This window comes from Prorops nasuta, unplaced genomic scaffold (assembly GCF_024137725.1).
Source record: "Prorops nasuta isolate Cenicafe-Biocafe unplaced genomic scaffold, Cenicafe_Pnas_1.2 PNAS00019, whole genome shotgun sequence".
NCBI lineage: Eukaryota > Metazoa > Arthropoda > Insecta > Hymenoptera > Bethylidae > Prorops > Prorops nasuta.
This window is the reverse complement of record NW_027116816.1, coordinates 2,414,983-2,433,916: the sequence shown is the minus strand read 5'-3', so window position 1 is coordinate 2,433,916 and position 18,934 is coordinate 2,414,983. Positions and strand designations below refer to the sequence as shown.

General features: G+C 39.1%; 1 protein-coding gene across 1 annotated transcript in view; it reads right to left on the bottom strand.

Annotated features, from left to right (window-relative positions):
• LOC136780369 (cell adhesion molecule 1-like) overlaps positions 1–18,934 on the bottom strand; it is a 65,872-nt gene that overhangs the window by 34,721 nt on the left and 12,217 nt on the right. The window contains exon 2 of the mRNA XM_066738679.1: positions 6,267–6,342. Coding sequence (XP_066594776.1) covers positions 6,267–6,342 — 76 coding nt within the window. The remainder of the gene's footprint in view (positions 1–6,266; positions 6,343–18,934) is intronic.

The window sequence follows — 18,934 nt, the reverse complement described above, 5'->3', positions numbered from 1 at the left end:
TTGCAGAAAAGTTTGCACCGAATCCAATAGCACGATCGGTATTACGTCGACGACCGATCGTAAGTTATCGAATTTCAAAGTGCAATAGTCAATTCGACGCTACGTGCCGGGCGTGCCAGCGATTCTTGCTCCAGCGACGAATTTTACGTCTGAACTTTGAAACCTAATAATTCACGTGGGTCATCGGGATAATGTATTATCCGATATTCCTCCTATGAACGGGCTTAACATTGATTTTCCCAGAATGGTTGGTGGATTGGCGCAAAGAAGAACTGGCAGCTCCCTATGTTTCCAAGTGTTCTCCCAGCATCAATGGGTCGAGCTGGTCGGGCTTCACCCTCTCTATATACTCTACTACCTACCCTGCACCCATTGGCAACATAATACCGTCATGCATAATACGAGACGCTAATCGTAAAGTTCGAGCCGTGCTCGCATTACCATTATTTCCCAACCAAATCGACTGGAAGTATTAAAACGAAGCGAGCAGCGAACAAGCTAGGGATTACATTCGGCACTCTGCTCGATATTTTTAGCTTCAATTTATCTAGCGGGGCGACTCTGCGGGTAAAATCACGTGTTACAAACGATCCTCCTTCCCCGCGCCACCTCGTCGCCGTACCGTCTCTCGCTTTGCTTTTATCAACCATCTGCCACGGCTCTCGCTAGTTCGAACACCAGGAAATTAGAACTTGCGACCAGGATAATGCTTGACCTACACTCCTATCGCACCATCAAAATTGACCCCGACTAAAAAAGTTCCGAGAGAAGAATCACTCAAGTTAATCCGATGATCGCCTACATACCGGAGAGGCTTGTTCGATATACCACCTATGGCACACACGCGTGCATCCTGTATACCTATGTACACGTGGTGTATCGTGTGAACGGGGCAAATCGCTCGTAAAATATAGGCTTGCCGTACACGCCACCCCCTTAAACCATTTACGTTCGTTGCAGCTTCATATTCTTTCATATCAAAAACCCACGCGTTTTGTCAAACGAATATAACTTTCCTCGAACACGCAAATCCACCAGTAAAATCACATTCTCTCGTTTAAACATAAATTTCCTCGTGCTGTCGGATTTGTATAAGAAGCTCGTTATTCCTGCTATGTGTGTGTGTGTGTGTGTGTGTACATGATATAAGAAAAATATACACTCGTTGGATCGCGCAATTCTAAAATTAGCTACAGATTGGTCCCTGGTTTGGATATTGGATTATTGTGTCGACAACCTAATTATGATTAGCAGGTGCTCGTTAGCATCATCCAATTAGAGTAAGCCCGGTATACGATCCTCGCATTAGAAAGATATTAATCACAGTTTGGTGGAACTCGGCTGTGGCTACGATTGTCATACATTTGTCAGATCAAATGGTCGCTTTCGCAAGACACGTATCGATTTTCGCTCTGGCTTCTGATAGTTAATTTAAGCTATAAAGTCTTGTCATGAAACACGAGAAAGTAGCGCGATCAGCGATACAAATTGTAAGATTCGGGAAAGCACTTTTGCAATTTTAATCGTGGATCAACGATTAGTTTGGCGTCTTTCGTTTTATTTTTATTGCAAGCTTTGCCTTTTCTCGTCTGGAGCTTTCTAGTCTGGCTTATAGCAGGAGTATACTTTGATAGTTTGAGGGTACGTGTGTGTGTGTGTGTGTGTGTGTGCTAGAGACAGAGAAAGACTCTTACTAATTAAAGTTGGAATGGTTAGGGGGAGGAGGGGCAGTCGCAATGCTGTTGTCGTTGACATCAACCGGCAAGGGTTATTGTCCGTTTAACCGTAGCTAAATAAGAATTCAAATAAGGATGATACCTTACAGACACGCCTGGGCGGTACAGGTCTTCGATTAAGCTTCGGCTGATAGAGATTCCATGAAGCCCTTCGTTTCCTCCCGGAAGAAACTTCTATTCCGAGATATATCCAGGCGGACGTATAATTACAGATATAGATGGGAATAAGGTTGTGGTGTGCATGGTGAAGTGGTGTTGGAGTCTCATAGCTGGCGGCTAGTCGAACGGAATTCGCCCTATTGTGGCTTTTGCTGCCTATACGAAACATTGGGAGACTGGCTGCAAGATCTTCTATACTGACTTTGTCTGACTCGTGAGAGAAGCAGAACTGCGAGCTTACAAACACGCCGTAGGAGAAATCCAGAGTAACCGCCCACTAATTCGAGACTCTTCTCCCCCCTCTCCTCTCTCTCTCTCTCTCTCTCTCTGTTCACCACCCCATCCCCTTACCCCTCTGGAATGTAGTGTACACCACCGGTAAGCTTCGGGTTTGCGGGAAACAGTAGAAAATCTGTTTGCAAGTAGAGGGGAGCAAAGATCTCTTAGAATTCCTGCAGTTTTATCCAGTATATATATCGGACAAGATTAATTTTATTTTACTCCTCCTTTTTCCCCCTCCTCGTCCGTGTTGCTGTTTTTCTCCACGTCAATTATCGTCGCAAAAGCTATATTTAGAGTTAATACGATTCGGTGGATGAAATTGCTATGCCCGTTGGCCGATTTTGCTTGGCCTCGGCGCAAGATAGACCGTGGAGTAAGAGAGTACGCGGTAGCTATAGAAACAAACATCCCGCAGGAGAAATCCTGGATAACTGGCTGCTAATTTGAAGCCCCTACTACTCGTAGTTGTCCGCAGAGCAATGTACCGAGTGGCCTCTGGGTCTGGCTGGTGGTTTTGGAAAGACACGAACTGGTACCTGTGTATTGGGAGGGGAAGAGAGGGGGGGGGGAGGGAGACGAGAGAAGGAGCAGTAGAAGAGGTAGCTATACGAGCCGACTATCTCTTAAGGGTAACTCCATTAGCTACGGTCCGAGACACTCACGGAATTCGTAAATCTAAACAGTGGACGTTGCGCGCTTGTTCCACCTTCCTGCGTTGGTTGCTTGCGGAAAGGAAACCGTACAACTACGCTGATAGAAGTACGCCTCGGTGATCGACACCGATGAAGGTTTCGCATTTCTTTCAAACAGAAACGTTATGCCTAATAAATTACTCGAAGCAGGGGTAAAATTTTATATTCTTGTCGGTCGTGAAAAAACAACACACGCGCATAGAGAAGGCCGCGTAAATGTAAAACAAGGGTCGTAAAATAGGTGAAATGCGTCTGCTTAGTTTACAGCTCTTGTGGGTAATAAATTTACTAGGCTGGCCATCTGTGCTACTTTATAAAAACGACTGCTTATACGCGGGAACATGCAGCCAGACTCAGATATACCTTCCGAGTTACTTTAAAAACCCAGTCAAGTCTGTAAAGTACACGAAATATGTAGACCGATGTAATAGATTGTACACGGACTTAAGTTTACCTTAGCAAAGAAGGTGGTAGTCCGCATGCATATAGTATACTTATATATACATATCTAGATCGATATATTTGGTAAAACATACCGGGAGGAAAAGGCCCTTTGGGCTTTTGGGGACAGAAAGAAAACAGCAGGCAGAGCGCAAAACTTTATAAGCTTCCGATTTCCCGTCTTTCCTGCAGTATACTCTAGCTATCTCTCTCTTCCTTGCGAATTTCAAGGTTTCCCCTCTTATACCCTAGCTCTTTTCGACATTTTCCGCAACCTTTTTCTCATCCTAGCTTCCACCACTGTACACTCAATGACGGACTGTTTCGACGTAGCAAGTTTCGCTGACTAACGGTCTCTGTCGACTGTTTCCTTTTTTTCCCTAACTCCATCTCACATTTGTACTTCTCTCTCCCTCCCTCCGTCCCTTTTTGTCCTTCTCATCGTTCCCTCGAACGCTGAAACATCCACAACGACGGTAGAATTTCGATCGAAGATTAGGAACACCTCGAGTGTCCAGGAGGAAGTTCATCGAGAACTTCGGAAATCTTTAATGTGCAGTTGTCCGAACCGAGGGACTCGAAAGGTAACTTTTTACAGAACGGCCAATCGCTCTCGCGCGCGCGCGATCGTTGAACAGCAAAAACTGAAAGGATATTGAAGAATAAATAGAAGCTAAGTTTCTTTTCACGGACTTTCAACTTCGACTGGCGTATAAATAAACCAGCGACACAGAAAGAAATATTGATTTTTCCTCACCCACTGTCAACGATTAATTGCTGCATCCTCTGATCTCTCTAAATTCAGATGCGATTAATGTCTTTTATTTGCTATAGCGCTCGCTTCTTCGAACTCCGTTATTTTAATTCCTGCTCCATTTACTTTTTATATTTTTGGAGCGGAAAAATTTATGCGCATACACCGTCTTATCAAATATGCAATTGCGACTCTGACTTGTACATTCTCATTTTCCGTTACGGTACGAAAAGTTAGATATTAATTTTTTTCTTTTGGCCATGCAATTTTCAGGAATATCCTTTTATTTTCCTCATTCGCGCATATCCCAAATGGGCCGATGTCCCACATACATAAATAGCTGTTCCATGTGTTTTGTTATCCCCAGCCAACACACACGTGTCGTAGAATTATTTATCACATTTGAGCTTGTGAACCGCAGCTCGCCCTTGTAAAGAGGGGATGGTCCGACCGTTGTTGCACGACAAACAAGAGTATTAAACGGTACTAGGTAACATGCTAGACAACGCCAAAAACCCACTTTTATTATAAACAAAGGTTTTACTTTAATTATCATAGGCGAACATTTTTTTAATTCACTAAAGAATAATTGAAATACACTCAGCTGGCCTAATTAAAAGGGGGTTTTCAGGCGAGACAACAAAACGCGCGTTAAAAATAAACTAGCTATACATTCGCAAGAAATTAAAAATATTTTCAGCAAATCAATCTTCAAAGTGACTTTTCACTCGAATTTTTTAAACGCTATGCAATTTTTGCAGTAAATTACACCCAGAAATGGTATTGTTGGTTAACCAAAACAATATTTGATGAACTCGTAATAATGAAAAAAATCTAAAAGTGAAGAGCTTGGGATCAAAACAATAGATACATTTTTATAAAAAGCGTACCATATAGCAGCGGTTATCGGTTAATTTGTTGAAATACATCATACGAATTAAGTAGTTTTTAACAAAACCGAATAATTAAATTTTATTTATTCGGTTTCACTAAAAATTGCTCAGTTTATATATAACGCGTTTTAATAAATTTACCCACAACCTCCACTGATTCATGTTCTCGTAAAAATAGATTTTTTCGCTTTTACTTTAAAACTCCTCAAATGTTGATTAAATGCTACAAAGTGTGTCAAAGGAGAAATAATTAAAAATATCATTTTTTAATAGAAAATCAAAAAGTATTTCACCAGCATTCCAGCTTTCGCCATTAATTGAAGCTCCAATTTGTAATTTTTGCCAGCAAGAACATAATTGAATATTTCTGCGATATGAAATTCAAGTAATTTTTATTCTGTTTTCAATTTTAATCATGGCTAATGATTCGAGCAGAGTTATAACTTTGGTATTTTAAGAATTTATGCCATATTATTATTTTGACATAAAATTATATACTTGATTATTTGGCTATAAAACTAGACGCACTTGTATTAAAATTATATTTGAAGCTATATACTATATAAAACAAATAAATTTCCTCCAAAGAAGGACGTCGATTGAATGGATTAAATATTGTTACAATTTAATGATCTCTTGTAATATGCGAGAATGGCTTGGTATAAATATAATACTTTTATGAAAACTAATTGGAAGTGAGATGGTTAAAAATTAGTAGCGCGAAAGTGCGGTTAGATTACAAAGAAGACGAGCATAATGCTACTAAAGTTTATATTAAACATAGCATCGTTAAGAAGTATTTTCCTTTCTTGTTAGGGATATATGAAATCCAAAAGTCATTTTTGTTATATCTTCGCTTTGTATCCAGCTAGATGGTAAAAGGTAAAAGGTAAAATTAGATTCGAGCGATTTAGGTAAAGTTGAGCTGACGTATTTATCAAAGGCATTTTTGAGCATTTGAAGTATACGGTCAGAAGTAATTGCTTTTGCTGATTTCAAAGCCAAACTTTTTCTCTTTATAGTCTTCGATTGTAAATCATATAGTGTATATATATATAGGGGCCCCTAACAATACTCGATTTAAGCTGACTGTTTGTGGTTGTGCTCTGTGGTCACACGTATGTGAATCACGAATCACGCTTCGATCAATTCACATTGGTCAAGAAAACAAGCATCCAGAGGCGAGGTACATTCAATCCAAGGTATGGCATACCAGCCAAGCCCTTTGACAATCCAGCTTCCAAGTTCATCCACGCTCACGCAAACAAGCACACGTATACATACACACTATTCTAGCAAGTACTCTTACCTGCACTCGAGCTTTGCGCTTTCGCCCCTGTAGGTGTATGACGGGACGCTTACGTTAAGTAGCCTCAGAGCGCCGACTGTAACACGGAAAAAAAGGGACACCGTCAAACACTGTCTTTTCATCCTGTGTCGGGAAAGTGATACTGATACATGGTTTTTTCAAGGGAAAAACACGCAGGTTCTTATAGAGGGTGTAACAGTGATGCGCAGAAAAAATTTAAAGCTACACATGCAGGGCATCGCTATAAACAGTTTTTGTTCAGAAATACGTGGTCCTTGGCTTGATTCTAATAACTTTGCGAAAGCCAATTTTTCGCATCATTTTGAAGAAGACGTTTTTCTCTCTAAGTGGTAAAAGCGACTGCGACAAAACTTTTTTACATTTTAAATAAATCCAGCAAGTATTTTGGGTAACCACACAAGAATCTTATGAGTTGAAGCATTTAAATTAATTTTTCAAGACAACTATAGAGGATATTTGGCAAAATTAATAAAAGAACACTTTGACTCATAAAATTTCTACGTGGCTCTTAAAAACGAATGGAACCTGAATAATTAAATTTATTTGCTTGGTTTATTTAAAATATAAACCAAATTCAGCACACAATCATTTTCACTTATATATACTTACAGAGAATACAAATATTTTGTTCTATATTTGAAAAAGTAGCTTCTAGGAATGTACGATGAAACAAAGGATTATAAATTTGTTAAAAAAAATTTTTCACAATGATGTTCTGGTTGTACTTTCAAATTTTTCTTCCACTATACTGTTACACCTTGTATACATTTTTACATATCCTTCTATGAACAATGTCATCAACATAATAATATTATACTCCCTATTTAAACTTAATATTAGTATAATCATTAAATGCAAAGTTAAGGTTTAACTTATTATTATAGTAAAAGTTGTAAAAGTGACATATATCATGCAGCGGGCTGAAAATGAAATTTGAATTGTAGAGCGTGCTTTATTGGGAGAAGTGTCAGCTGCGGCATGATGAGCTTCGACATTTTTCTCCGGTGTCTCGTTTGAGCCTAAAAATCTGTAAAACTCTTGACCTACTAGTCGGGAAGGGCACAAAGGAGGTCGTTTAGAAAAATGGCTCTCCTTCTACTCCACTCTATCCGACGACCATTGTTTTTTGAAGGAAAGGACCGAAGACCTTTGTACGGTCGCAAGCTGGTAATTTAAAGCGAGTTGATGTTACCGATAACGTAATGCCAAAGATGAAAAATTATGGACTGTAGCAATACTGGATAAGCCGTTAAAAGTCCATTTGTAGCTTCCCCTCTTTCCATGTACCGCATTGCGCAATGCAATTACGGTAAATAGTTGTTCAAAGTCCAATTCTTGTGGTTTATCTAACTATGTTTTATTTTTAAAAAAAATCAGGTTTTTATTTGCTCCACCGAGATAGGAGCGAGACGGAACGATATTAGTCACGGTCTAATATAATTTCAACGTCGAATCATTGAAAAAGGTAATCGAGCTGTCAATAACATTTTCGATTAATATCAATTACCCACTGGTACTCTTTTGTATCAAGTAGAATAGGAAAATCGATTGTACCAAATTGGCAAGTCACAAAACCTCCTAAGAGAACTGGCACTAGCCACTTTTCAAATCTCCACACGACCATCGTAGCAGCAGATTGCGGTGGCCGCACGTTTGAATGCCTTGTTACAGCATTTCTAACGTCCGATCTAGGTAAGGGATTTTCTTCCTGCGAAATAATATCGATCGATGTTCCGGTGTACGCTCTCTCTCTCTCTCTCTCTCTCTCTCTCTCTCTTCAAGAAAGCAACAAAAGCCAGCTTTGTCTCGCTACCCAAGGGAGCGGTAAGTGATTTTCTTAAAATTGGTCAGAAACACGGGATTAAAGTTTCGCATAAGGTGTGAAATCATGAAGGAAAAGACATTGCAGCGATAAAGGACATTTGGTGTAGCTTAAAGATAAAATCGATGAAGAATTGATAGTTTCGTAGGTACTCGTAAACATTGCAATTAAGCTGTGTACTATTAATTATTCATGCACGAGGAAATTTGTCGAGCGCATGAATTTGAATTTAGCCGTTAATCTGGGAGACGCGGAAGGTGAAAATGGGAGGAATTAAGTGCTTTTTGCCAATTGGCAGAACTGTTGCGTTGTAAAGTTCATGGAGATTATTAGTTTTGCTGATTTCTCTTTTGCCTCGCAGTCTAGCTCCTTCTTCACCGTTTAAATTATTCGTTATATTTAACATTCCACGTTTTCCGTTACAAACGTTTGTTATTTACTGTACTTTCTAGATGGATCACTCGGGCGAGCGTCGACAGATTTCGGTATATGTATATACTTATATACATTTGGAGTTGGGTAGGTACAAGAGCAATCGCCTTGGGCGTCCTTAGGCAATCGGATGAACAAGAGAAAGCGGAGACGAGCAGAGTGAAGGACGCGAAAACGGAGACGTCTAAGGGGGGAAAAGCGAGACTTTCAAAGCGGAGACGAGATGAAACATTCAGTAGTACGCTAAATGTAGAAATGCAGAAATGCAGAAATGGCAGCAGGGATGCAACGATACGGTATTCGAAGCACGTCCCTTCTTTTTCTCCTTGGCTGATGCTCCAAGTAAAATTATTGGTACCACTGGACGCATACGTTAATATCTTATTCCAATCCACCCACTTCTGCAGCCTACATCAAACGCTTATGAACTCGGTCCAAAATTGTTACTCGTTTCTCCTGCTTTTTAATTTATTTATACCTACGCTTTCCTTACACTTTTTCTTTCGCGTGTGTGCACTCAACTTTTCATTTTAATTAATTTATATTGCATATGTAATTTCTTTCCTCTATTCTGCCAAGCTTCATATTTCATTTGATGAATTTTTCAGTTTGATTCTTCATGATGCCTGATCATTTTGTTCTATTCTCGTCACTTTATAATATTATAATAAATGCAAGCTATGAGCACTTAGCTTTAATTTTGTCGGACGAGAAGTATTGCATAGATAAAAGTGAAGATCTTCTTTCAAACATTCGTATAGTCTTTACACTTTTCTGAAATAGATATATGATTTTAGAATATTATGTGCATACTGGAGACAACGAGTTAAAAAGAAAAACTTTTAGTGTATTTAGCTGCGAATTTAGTCCTCATTTCAATTATAGATGATTGAGCAGTCTTGAATTCGAAGATATTAATGAAGATAAATCGGATGGAATTTGCGATATTCTGATTGATTTATGAAAGAGGTAGATATAACCTATAATACAAAACGGGATGAATTAATACCCTTAAAGTAATCGAATGTTGACCGGTGGGTAGTCTGGTGACCGTAATTCCCGATATTTCCGATTTTCAGTAATAATCATGTCATCCGATGGAACAATAGTGTCATATCCCACGCATTCCATTGCTGAAAACGGGATTACATTCGGCACGGTGCTAAATGGTCGGCTTTTAACTTTCGACAGCTGCCATCTATAATTACTCGCTGCAATACGTATATATGCCTAAAGTGTATTTCTAAAATTAATTGCACGTCTTCTCCAAATATTCGACGTAGAAACTCCTCTACGGTTGACGCAAACGGAAATGAAATCCCCAAATAATCTTCTGCATAAAAGTCATCTGGTGCAATCCGGTCAAGCACTGCTATTCACGTGATTCACATCCTTTGAATAATTGATTAATCTGGTTGTACAGTTTGGCAAAATTCACAAATTTATCGGATCATTAACGTGAGTTAGTTATATAAAGCTATACGTTATTACTGACGCAAACTTTCCAATGGTGTAAACTTTTACCCAGAGAGAAGGGTATTGATCAGAATGGACCGGGACTATTGATTGGAAGATGCTACAAGCATTATCGAATATTTTTATCTGTAACATTGGGTTTCCTGGATTAAACGGTTTCTCTTATATGGCTTAGAAAGTCAAAGTCTAATCGAGCTGTAGATGGAAATAGTGGAAAGGGGAAGGTCCGTTCGGGTGAATCGCTCCGATCGCTTTGGTGCGACTTCGGAATTAATTGCACGGCAGTTCAACTTTGAATGGCCGTCTTCCCGTAGCGTGTGCGGGTTTCAACTACTCGATGTCTACCGAACGATCATCTCAAATGATATAAAACCTGTTATCGAACCATCGGAAAATCGTCCTCGCCTTTTATTCCATTTTCAAACTCTTGCTTGTATATTAAAACTATACAATCGAGCAAAGCTATTTCAAGCTATATCATACATTAAACAGAGGTAATTATTATGCTGTCGAATTTCTTCGTCTGACGTTACTAAACGTATACGTATCTATGGTAATATTTGAAGTAAATTTAACCTTTGGATGGCCAGCTTTTCTTTTACCAATACTTCTAGTCCAAACTGCCCGAAAGCTCCCCAATAAGGTCTTTCATGGTTAGCGTCTGTATATTTAGCTTTTCAGGACGAGCATAGTAAAACCTGAAAACCGATATCTGAAAGAATAACAAAAAATAATAATTTCCGAGTATTATATTTTATACCGTTTCTCAAAATCTCTGAATAGTATAGTGAGATCAGATTTAATTAATTTCGAATATCTATACACTCATAATTTATGAAATTATGGTAATTTAACCCGTTTGAAGAAAAAATGATTACTTAACGTAATATGCACACACATTTGCATGTATTCTTTCTTTATTTCAATTATCCTATTGTATACTTGTAACATATATCCATTGCATGAAAATAATTGAAAACATGGTAGTAGATACAGCTGATAAATTGATTAGCCTTAACGCTTATATTTAGCATTTCCGGCTCTATAAAGGTTAAAGGAGCGCTGTGTGTTTATTGAAGGTATAATGCTATAACTGCAAAGTTTTATTAAGGTTAACAGGTTTTAGGGATACAGTAAAACGTATTATCTCAAACAAAGTCAATAATGTCAAGCCTAATGCGTTTTTAACGACGATAACTCAAACGCCCCAGATATATCATCCAACTCATATGGGATTTAGAACAACCCCTAAAGGCGACCGTGTTTTCCGATCGTACCTATACCGTCAACATTTGGACTCTCCGTGTCATATCTCATACGAATTATTCTTCCTTCTTGGAATTAAAAACGAATTTTAGAAGTGGCTGTTTTAAATACTGTGGTATTAAACTTTATCACAAAATGGGGTCGTAAAACAAAATTTAGTTATGTTTGCAGGTTGCTCGCGTAAGCCGAAGTATAAAGACTACAACATGGGGGGATTTATTAAATTTTCATTTATAATGGGACGGTTATCGGTGCCTTCTGCAAACGAAGCATAAAAAGAATATTTAATTCGAACAAGCTGATATCTTATAAGTAAAAGTTCCAAAGAAAGCTCTTCGACAATAATGGACTTGGCAGACATTTATTATAAGCAGGTATTAATTTCGTTGGGCTTAATAACAGGCGAGCTTTATTACGATGGTCTTACCACTTTAATTATTTCAAGCACAGCATATGCGGGAAAACATGGCTGAGACGCAACTTGCTTGTTGGTACACTAATGGCCAATTTAATACCAAGTTTCTGCTAGGTGAAAACGTTCCTCGATAATTCTAATATTAAACTTGACCATTATTATTTCACCTCGTTTAAAAAATTACCTAATAATTGTTGGTGTTAATCATTTGATAATATATATCTATATAATCATTGATGATCTTTTTATAATAAGAGCTGAAGTGTATGTGTATATGCACGCAAGTTAGAATTAAATCTTCTCTGTCAAGTTATACAGGGAACAAGAGAGGACAATGAAATATCCAAGTCAGAGAGCTGATTATTTCGAAGGAAGTCCATCAAGGCCATTTTAGAAATTCAATCTAATCCTGATTGCACGTTAACAGGAGAATTCGATTAAACTGTCCCTGCGAATATTTAAGGAGCGGCAGAGTGAACTCTTCGCTCATTAAGTAGGGTATCCGATTGATGCTTGATCAAACAGCAGTTTCCGCGATTCATATGAGGTGGACTATGGGATACAAAAAATATTTGCGATTTGCCAACCCTCGGCATAGGTCGGTAAATATTAACAAACAAAAAAACAAAGAAGATGCCGGTTTGGAAGGACGTACATCGCGAATATGTGGTAGTTTCGATAGATCGTCCAGACGACAGCTGACAACAGTGACGGATCGTTCTGGCTGCAGTTCGTACACCTTTGTGATCCTAGCGCTGAAATGAGATTGCTCTCACATTGTTCCGAATGGAATCAAAAAGAGTAACGCAGCGAGGGGCATTTTATTCTACGAGAAACCATTCTCCACTCAGTTTCAATCGTTCTTGGTCAGTGACACTGGAAAATACATTACTATTGCTATTTGCAATATTCTCATTTAATTCTTTCGATGCCTTAGGAGTAGAATCCATATAGGTATATATACATACATGCTGCTGTTCTTTCCATACGAATGCCATAATCTCGTTTGCGTTACTCGCTAGCTAGAGCACCTGAGAATAATTTATGCAAATATGTAACAAAAGTAAAGACTCCGCATGTCTGTGCGAAACTCAATATGCATGAATGCTTAATATTGCTTTGTCTATGTTTATCCTATTCAAATGGTTCACCTTTGACTCCACATTGTGCTCGCAGTCTACCAGAATAATCGAGCAAATTTATTCAAGGAACTGCGAAACTAATTGACGAAGCAACAGGCATAACGTATGTGAGTTTTTCGTGTAATATATAATTTGCTTCTCTCCCTGTCATTGTAAAACGGACCTACGATATTTTTAAAATATAAATAGATGCTTTAATATACCATTTTTAGGAAAATACGGGGTAAAGCAAGAAACGAATCATTTTAAACGACACAAGCGAACTTACTTACAGTCGCGTGCAAAAAGCTATTGATCATTATCAGTCGTAGCTCGGTTTTGACATGTAAGAAACAAGAAGTAAGTGGCTGCAAGTGAAAATCCCACTATTTGCCCCATTTCAGATTTTTATTTCAGGCATACTGAAGTTTAACGATCAATTTAACAGCAACTGACGTGAATGCCTTATTTAATCCTTTCTCGTCTTCGGAATAAATAAACTGAAATATCTTCGGTGTTAAAATAAAATCTGAGGAATTATTATTGAGCTGTGTTTTAGTGGCACTGCGAAAGATATGATTTTCTCAAAACTTGATTAGACGAACAAGATTATGTCCCAATAAAGAGGAGTGCTTGACAGTGCTTATCTTATCCCATACCACCTGTCTGCCAGCTCGGGCCGTATCTGGTCACGCCACGCGAAGGAATCGCTTTTACCCACCTCAAATTAAACCGCTAAAGGAGGAAGGAGACACGGTAAGGTAATACTCGCTAAGCATTATCGCATTTCGTCGATGTTACGTAAATCAGAGCACCCCACAAGGTCCTTAGATACTTTAACGTTTTCATCCCTATATCAAGCATCGGACTGCGCGATCTAACATATCCAATCGCTCAATTATCTCCATAAATAATACTTCGATATAGTAAACCCCCCAACAATCTGTACAATACGGTCAATCTCAGTTGAGGCATATATATAATCGAGAACCGATAAATCACACATGCAGTAAATGTGCATACCTACACTACATGGTATAGTTGAAACAAGTACTTCCCAAGAATAATTCCGTGCTGCGAGTTAATTTATTATACACGTCGTATATTAATCTTTTGCGAATAAACTGAACTTTACCGAAATAGTTTAATGTTGTAAAACTTTGAGAAAAGCTATAAAAAGTTCATATTAATTCTCAGGCTATATTACGAGAATATTGTTCTCGCGCCACAGCCAACGATTTTCCAACTTAATATCACTCTATTTTCATTCAACGGAAAAAACATAGAGTTTGCAGCAAAAATGTCATATAATTTTCAAAGCCATCAGCTTAAAATTAGCATCGATAAATGTAATTAGATATTTCGATATGATACAGATTTGCGAGGAGATCATTGCTAACGATCATATTAATTGATTGAATTTGACGAGCACGAGGTTTGGGAAGAGAAAAGAGTGAAATTATGAAATGTACCAACTCTTTGACTATATATACCTATAATTTCGATATAATTGCATAAAGATTTGATCGAGAGGCTCGTACGAAGGATAAAATCTCGTTTCACTTTGGATACGTTCCTTTGCGTCATTACAATTACAAACTGATTATCGTCGAGTGAGGAATGCTCGGTCGTTTATCTTGGATCCGCGTAGCACCCAGTGGCGCTCAAAAAGCAATTATCGTAGGGTGGTGATACGGGAAGAGGAAAATGCTATATGGGATCCTCTTCACAGAACCAAAAGTGCAATTTCTAGAAAAGTAGGATTTCTCGGACGATATTTTTCTCTCGGTGGCATCTCACTTCTTTGGTTTCTCTGTTCTATTTCAGGCTCGAAATCAGATAAATCCCATGGACTTAAATTTTTTAACCGACAGACTGGCTACTAGAGCTTTAGGGGATCGTTGTGCTGGTGAGGACAGTCCGCGTGCAACACGCATCTCACGGGTGAATCGAGATAATCATGGCTCACCACTGGAGTACAGGCAGTACGGCTAGTGTACTACTAGCGCTACGATCGGTGGAAGCATATCGGTCTATCGACGTAAACCATATTCCATCCCTCCAACACAAGGACGCGTTCTTACGTGTTGTACACACAATCGACCATATAACGCGTCCGTGTCCAAGTCGGCCGCTCGTTGTTATGGCGATAAATTTATCCGGCGATAAGAGTTCCGATTTTTGTCTTTACGAGGCTTGGAGGGCCGTTGTGGTTCGGGGAAAGAGTCGCTTCCGGCTTATGGCGTGACTGTGTCGATTCTGGTGCTGCATGGCGAAGGGGAGGGGCGGTCGACTCGCCGGGGAAGAATACGCAGACCGCAGCAAATATATAAGAGCGAAAGAAAGAATTAGATTGTCCTGGTGGAAGGCGGAATTGAGGCATCAAACGAAGGCGCGACAGTGGTGGAGGAGGAGTAGGAGGGGGGAGGGGCAAGGGGCTTAAAAAAAATGAGAGAAAGAGACTGAGCGTCCGCCTACTTGCCTCGCGGCGGATTGGAAAAAAGCAAAGAAAGGATATAGGTAACATTAAGAGGGGGGGGGGGGGGGGGGAGGGGAGAGTCAGGGGAAGAGAAAAGAAGGAGAATAAGAGTGATTGTGGAAAGGGCGCGCGCGCGGGTTTATGCGGAGCGTCACACGATCCCCTCTGATCCTCCACTACTGGTTTCCTTGCACGTTGTCGTCAACGGTGTGTCCCTGGCGAGCCCGGAGGTGATGCTACGATGCGTACAGCCACGTCCGCGTATACCCACATTCCGAAGTAGCGAATGCATTCACACGGGAACACACACACATACACGCGCACGTATATCAGTGCAACACTTCACTCTAAGCACGGTACTACACCTCGTTCACATTACGATGGCCAGCGGCAGGATGGTCCAGACGAAAGGCTTAGTATTTTCTCTGTTTTTAAAATATCGATCTCTTCCGCGTACATCACACACTTGCACCAACGACGAAATGCCATTGGCCTTGCGCGTCGCTGACTCAGCCGAACCCCCTTCGCATGGCCATGCAGGGATATATTCGAGTTAATTAATACCTCATAGACTGACTGGTAATTTAAATTTTACTTTCGTTATCATTCCTTTTGCTTTCGCACTAATATCTACTTCGTACTAATATAATCTCCCGACATAGCTCGGATTTAGCTTTATTTCCCATTCACGATAAGTTTAACGACCTTTTGAAAATCCTTCGATATCTTGAAAGATTATCGAGACGATTGAGAACTCCGAGAATAACTGGGGAAGAATGGGAGAATTTAAGCTTAAACATTATGGAGCAACGGAAATAGATAAAATAGTACTATGTCACGAGCAGCATGCAGAAGGCGTGTACGTCGCGTCTGCGGGTCCGCAAGTATTCAACTATTCACATCGTAATAAAGGGTAACGAAATATTCCACTTAGCAGTTAATTATTAATATACGTCTCCGACGGATTACGTTCCTGGCGAAATTTACATGGGATTTGGTGCACTAGGGATGCTGGCCGGCTACGGACCTGCCCCTGTCTGACGAATTTCGGAGCTAAATCACTTAAAGCCAAAGCGGAGTAAAACAAATGTCCGGTATACTTACATATTGTACATGCTGCATCTGTGCGACGTCTTTAATATTTTATGCTGTATAGCGAGAGAAGTCATTTCGTACCCTACACCCGTTCAAATCGTCAGGATTAATCGTGGAAAAATATTTTTAAAGCTCTACCCGCACACGAGAGACAGCTATACCTTTTTATTTTTGTGCATTCGAGAAACAAAGTTAATTAATCCAGTGACTCTGTTACGAATTTCCCAAGTTGCCGGTAAATCTTTTCTGATTCGCAATTCATGAATCTATTTAATTAGACTGTATTTATAATTCGGTGAATCCGCGAACGTGGATTTGAATTTTCGTTAACTTATAACGCTTTCAATTCAACATGAGAAGAAGGTCAATATTCTCGGTCAATAAGCATTTTCCTTGGCGTATTATGCTAATTTCTGGCAAATTTACGTGTACGTCGCGTAAAGTAAGGTATCCGTGTGCACGTCTTAGCACTTAAGCTCGAGTAAGGGTAGGGGAAATTTAGATGCAACGTCGAGTATGCCTTTATACGATGAAAGTAAACGCTACATGTGTTAGAGGTAAAGATGACGTGCTGGCTACGAGTTATGTGCCCTACGTGTTTACCTCATCTTTAAATTATATGCAAAGTCCTGTTTCTGTATTTGTTATTTAGATCGTGCCAACTTTTTACTATGGCGTGATTCTACAACGGTTAATTAATAATTAAATTTATATTTTACGCAAAGTTAGAGTATATTTTTAACGTACATGATAAATAACATCAAAATGCGCGTATATATACCTATTATTTTATATAGAATTTTAAAATTGTATTATTAGCATTATGACAGGATCGCCAAACAAATACGGTAATAATACGCGAAAATTATGAAACTGTACGAGAGATCCTTAAATACGATGCAGCCCTTAAAATAGGAAAATGAGTTGTAAAATAATTTTCTCTAATAACCATTCCATTATTCATGCATATACCAGAGAATGTAATTGAAATCGGTTATTCTATATTTAAAGAGAGAGCACTCGATGCAGCAGGTTATGCCGCTTAGCTTACATACTGCTTCGGTTCTCTAGGGTCTGCTACATTAGTTTCACATACATAAAGACATCCATTCGCTATGATACGGTAATGGCAATATACCTTGTCTTGTGCGGCTGCAAGAGCACATGAGTGATAATGAGTAAGAAGAAAACCAAATTTAAGAGAGACGAGATACTAAAAGAGGGTAATTAAAACACACTGAGATTTCGTGCAATAAAGTAAGAACAACCGAATAATTGTCTTCGAATAGAAGCTAATAACAAGAATGAATACCTGCGAAACCTGTGTATATGACTATAAGGAACGTGCAAGTGAGAATTATATGTAATTGTGTACATGTACGAGAAAAGCCAACCAAAAATGACTAAAGCTACCAATGGATAATGTTGATTTTGTGCATAACATACATTCTTACTGCAATATCACTGTGCAGTACGTACATAGGTATAGTAGGATTTCAGAGAAGAATTTCGAAATAAACTCGTGTTCATAAAATAGCTTGGTAGAGATTCGCTATATTCTCTCCTTGTTCTCTCTCCCCCTTTATAAGGGATTGATAATGGCAATTATTACGATAGAAATGAAGAAATCATTAATATTTTCGACGATGGCTCAGCATAAATTAACATAGTTAAGATTATCCAGCAAAGCAGTACAGAGGTTTCGCTGGGCATATATGAAAAGGAAAATGAGTGGAATAACTATAGTTGTAGCGATTCAATGTTGCAGATGTAAAATTTGAAAACTTCGTTGAAACTGTGATGTAAAAGGTGATCCGGTCTAGAGTAGATACGCGGCATTGCAACTATGGCGAATGGAATTCGCATTCTCGAAATTGCGTTCCTCGCCTTCTACAGGGGCACATGTATAAGACGTCGCTACTACTACGGATGATGTTCTTTCGCGTCGCTTTGCTAAATCGTCGATTTCGCAGGATTTGCTACGAAGGATTCAGCTCGATATTGGATGAATTCCTATGAAATCCTGACTCTGTGGATTACGATGTCGTAGACAAAATTTGTGGATATGTATTATATATATATATATATGTATGCATACATATATATATATATTATAAAAGCTGTATACATGTATTCGTGTATAGGCCATTCGAGCCGGTTGATTTCTATGAAACGAGACGCGTAGCAACGAAAATACTCAGCATTTAATGTTTATCTTATAGGAAATCGATAAATTTGCACGATAACGCATGAAATTAGTCCATGCTTACTATTCGCCTTGCTGCACTAATTGAAAGTTATAGAAACGATTTTAATTATAGTAATGGAGGACTAAAGTTTTGGAGGGTCATCTTTTTATTTCTGACACCTTTTTGATGAAGGTTGTAGCAGGCAGGGAGTCTGTGGATGGGTTCGACAATGGCGTAAGGTAACACTTGACCAGTCGACGCATTTGAATGTTTAATGAGAGCTTGCGGTGGTTCTCTATAGTAGCGGTTTCCCGTTTACCCTGCCATGCAGGAATTCCCATTTTGGTTTGTA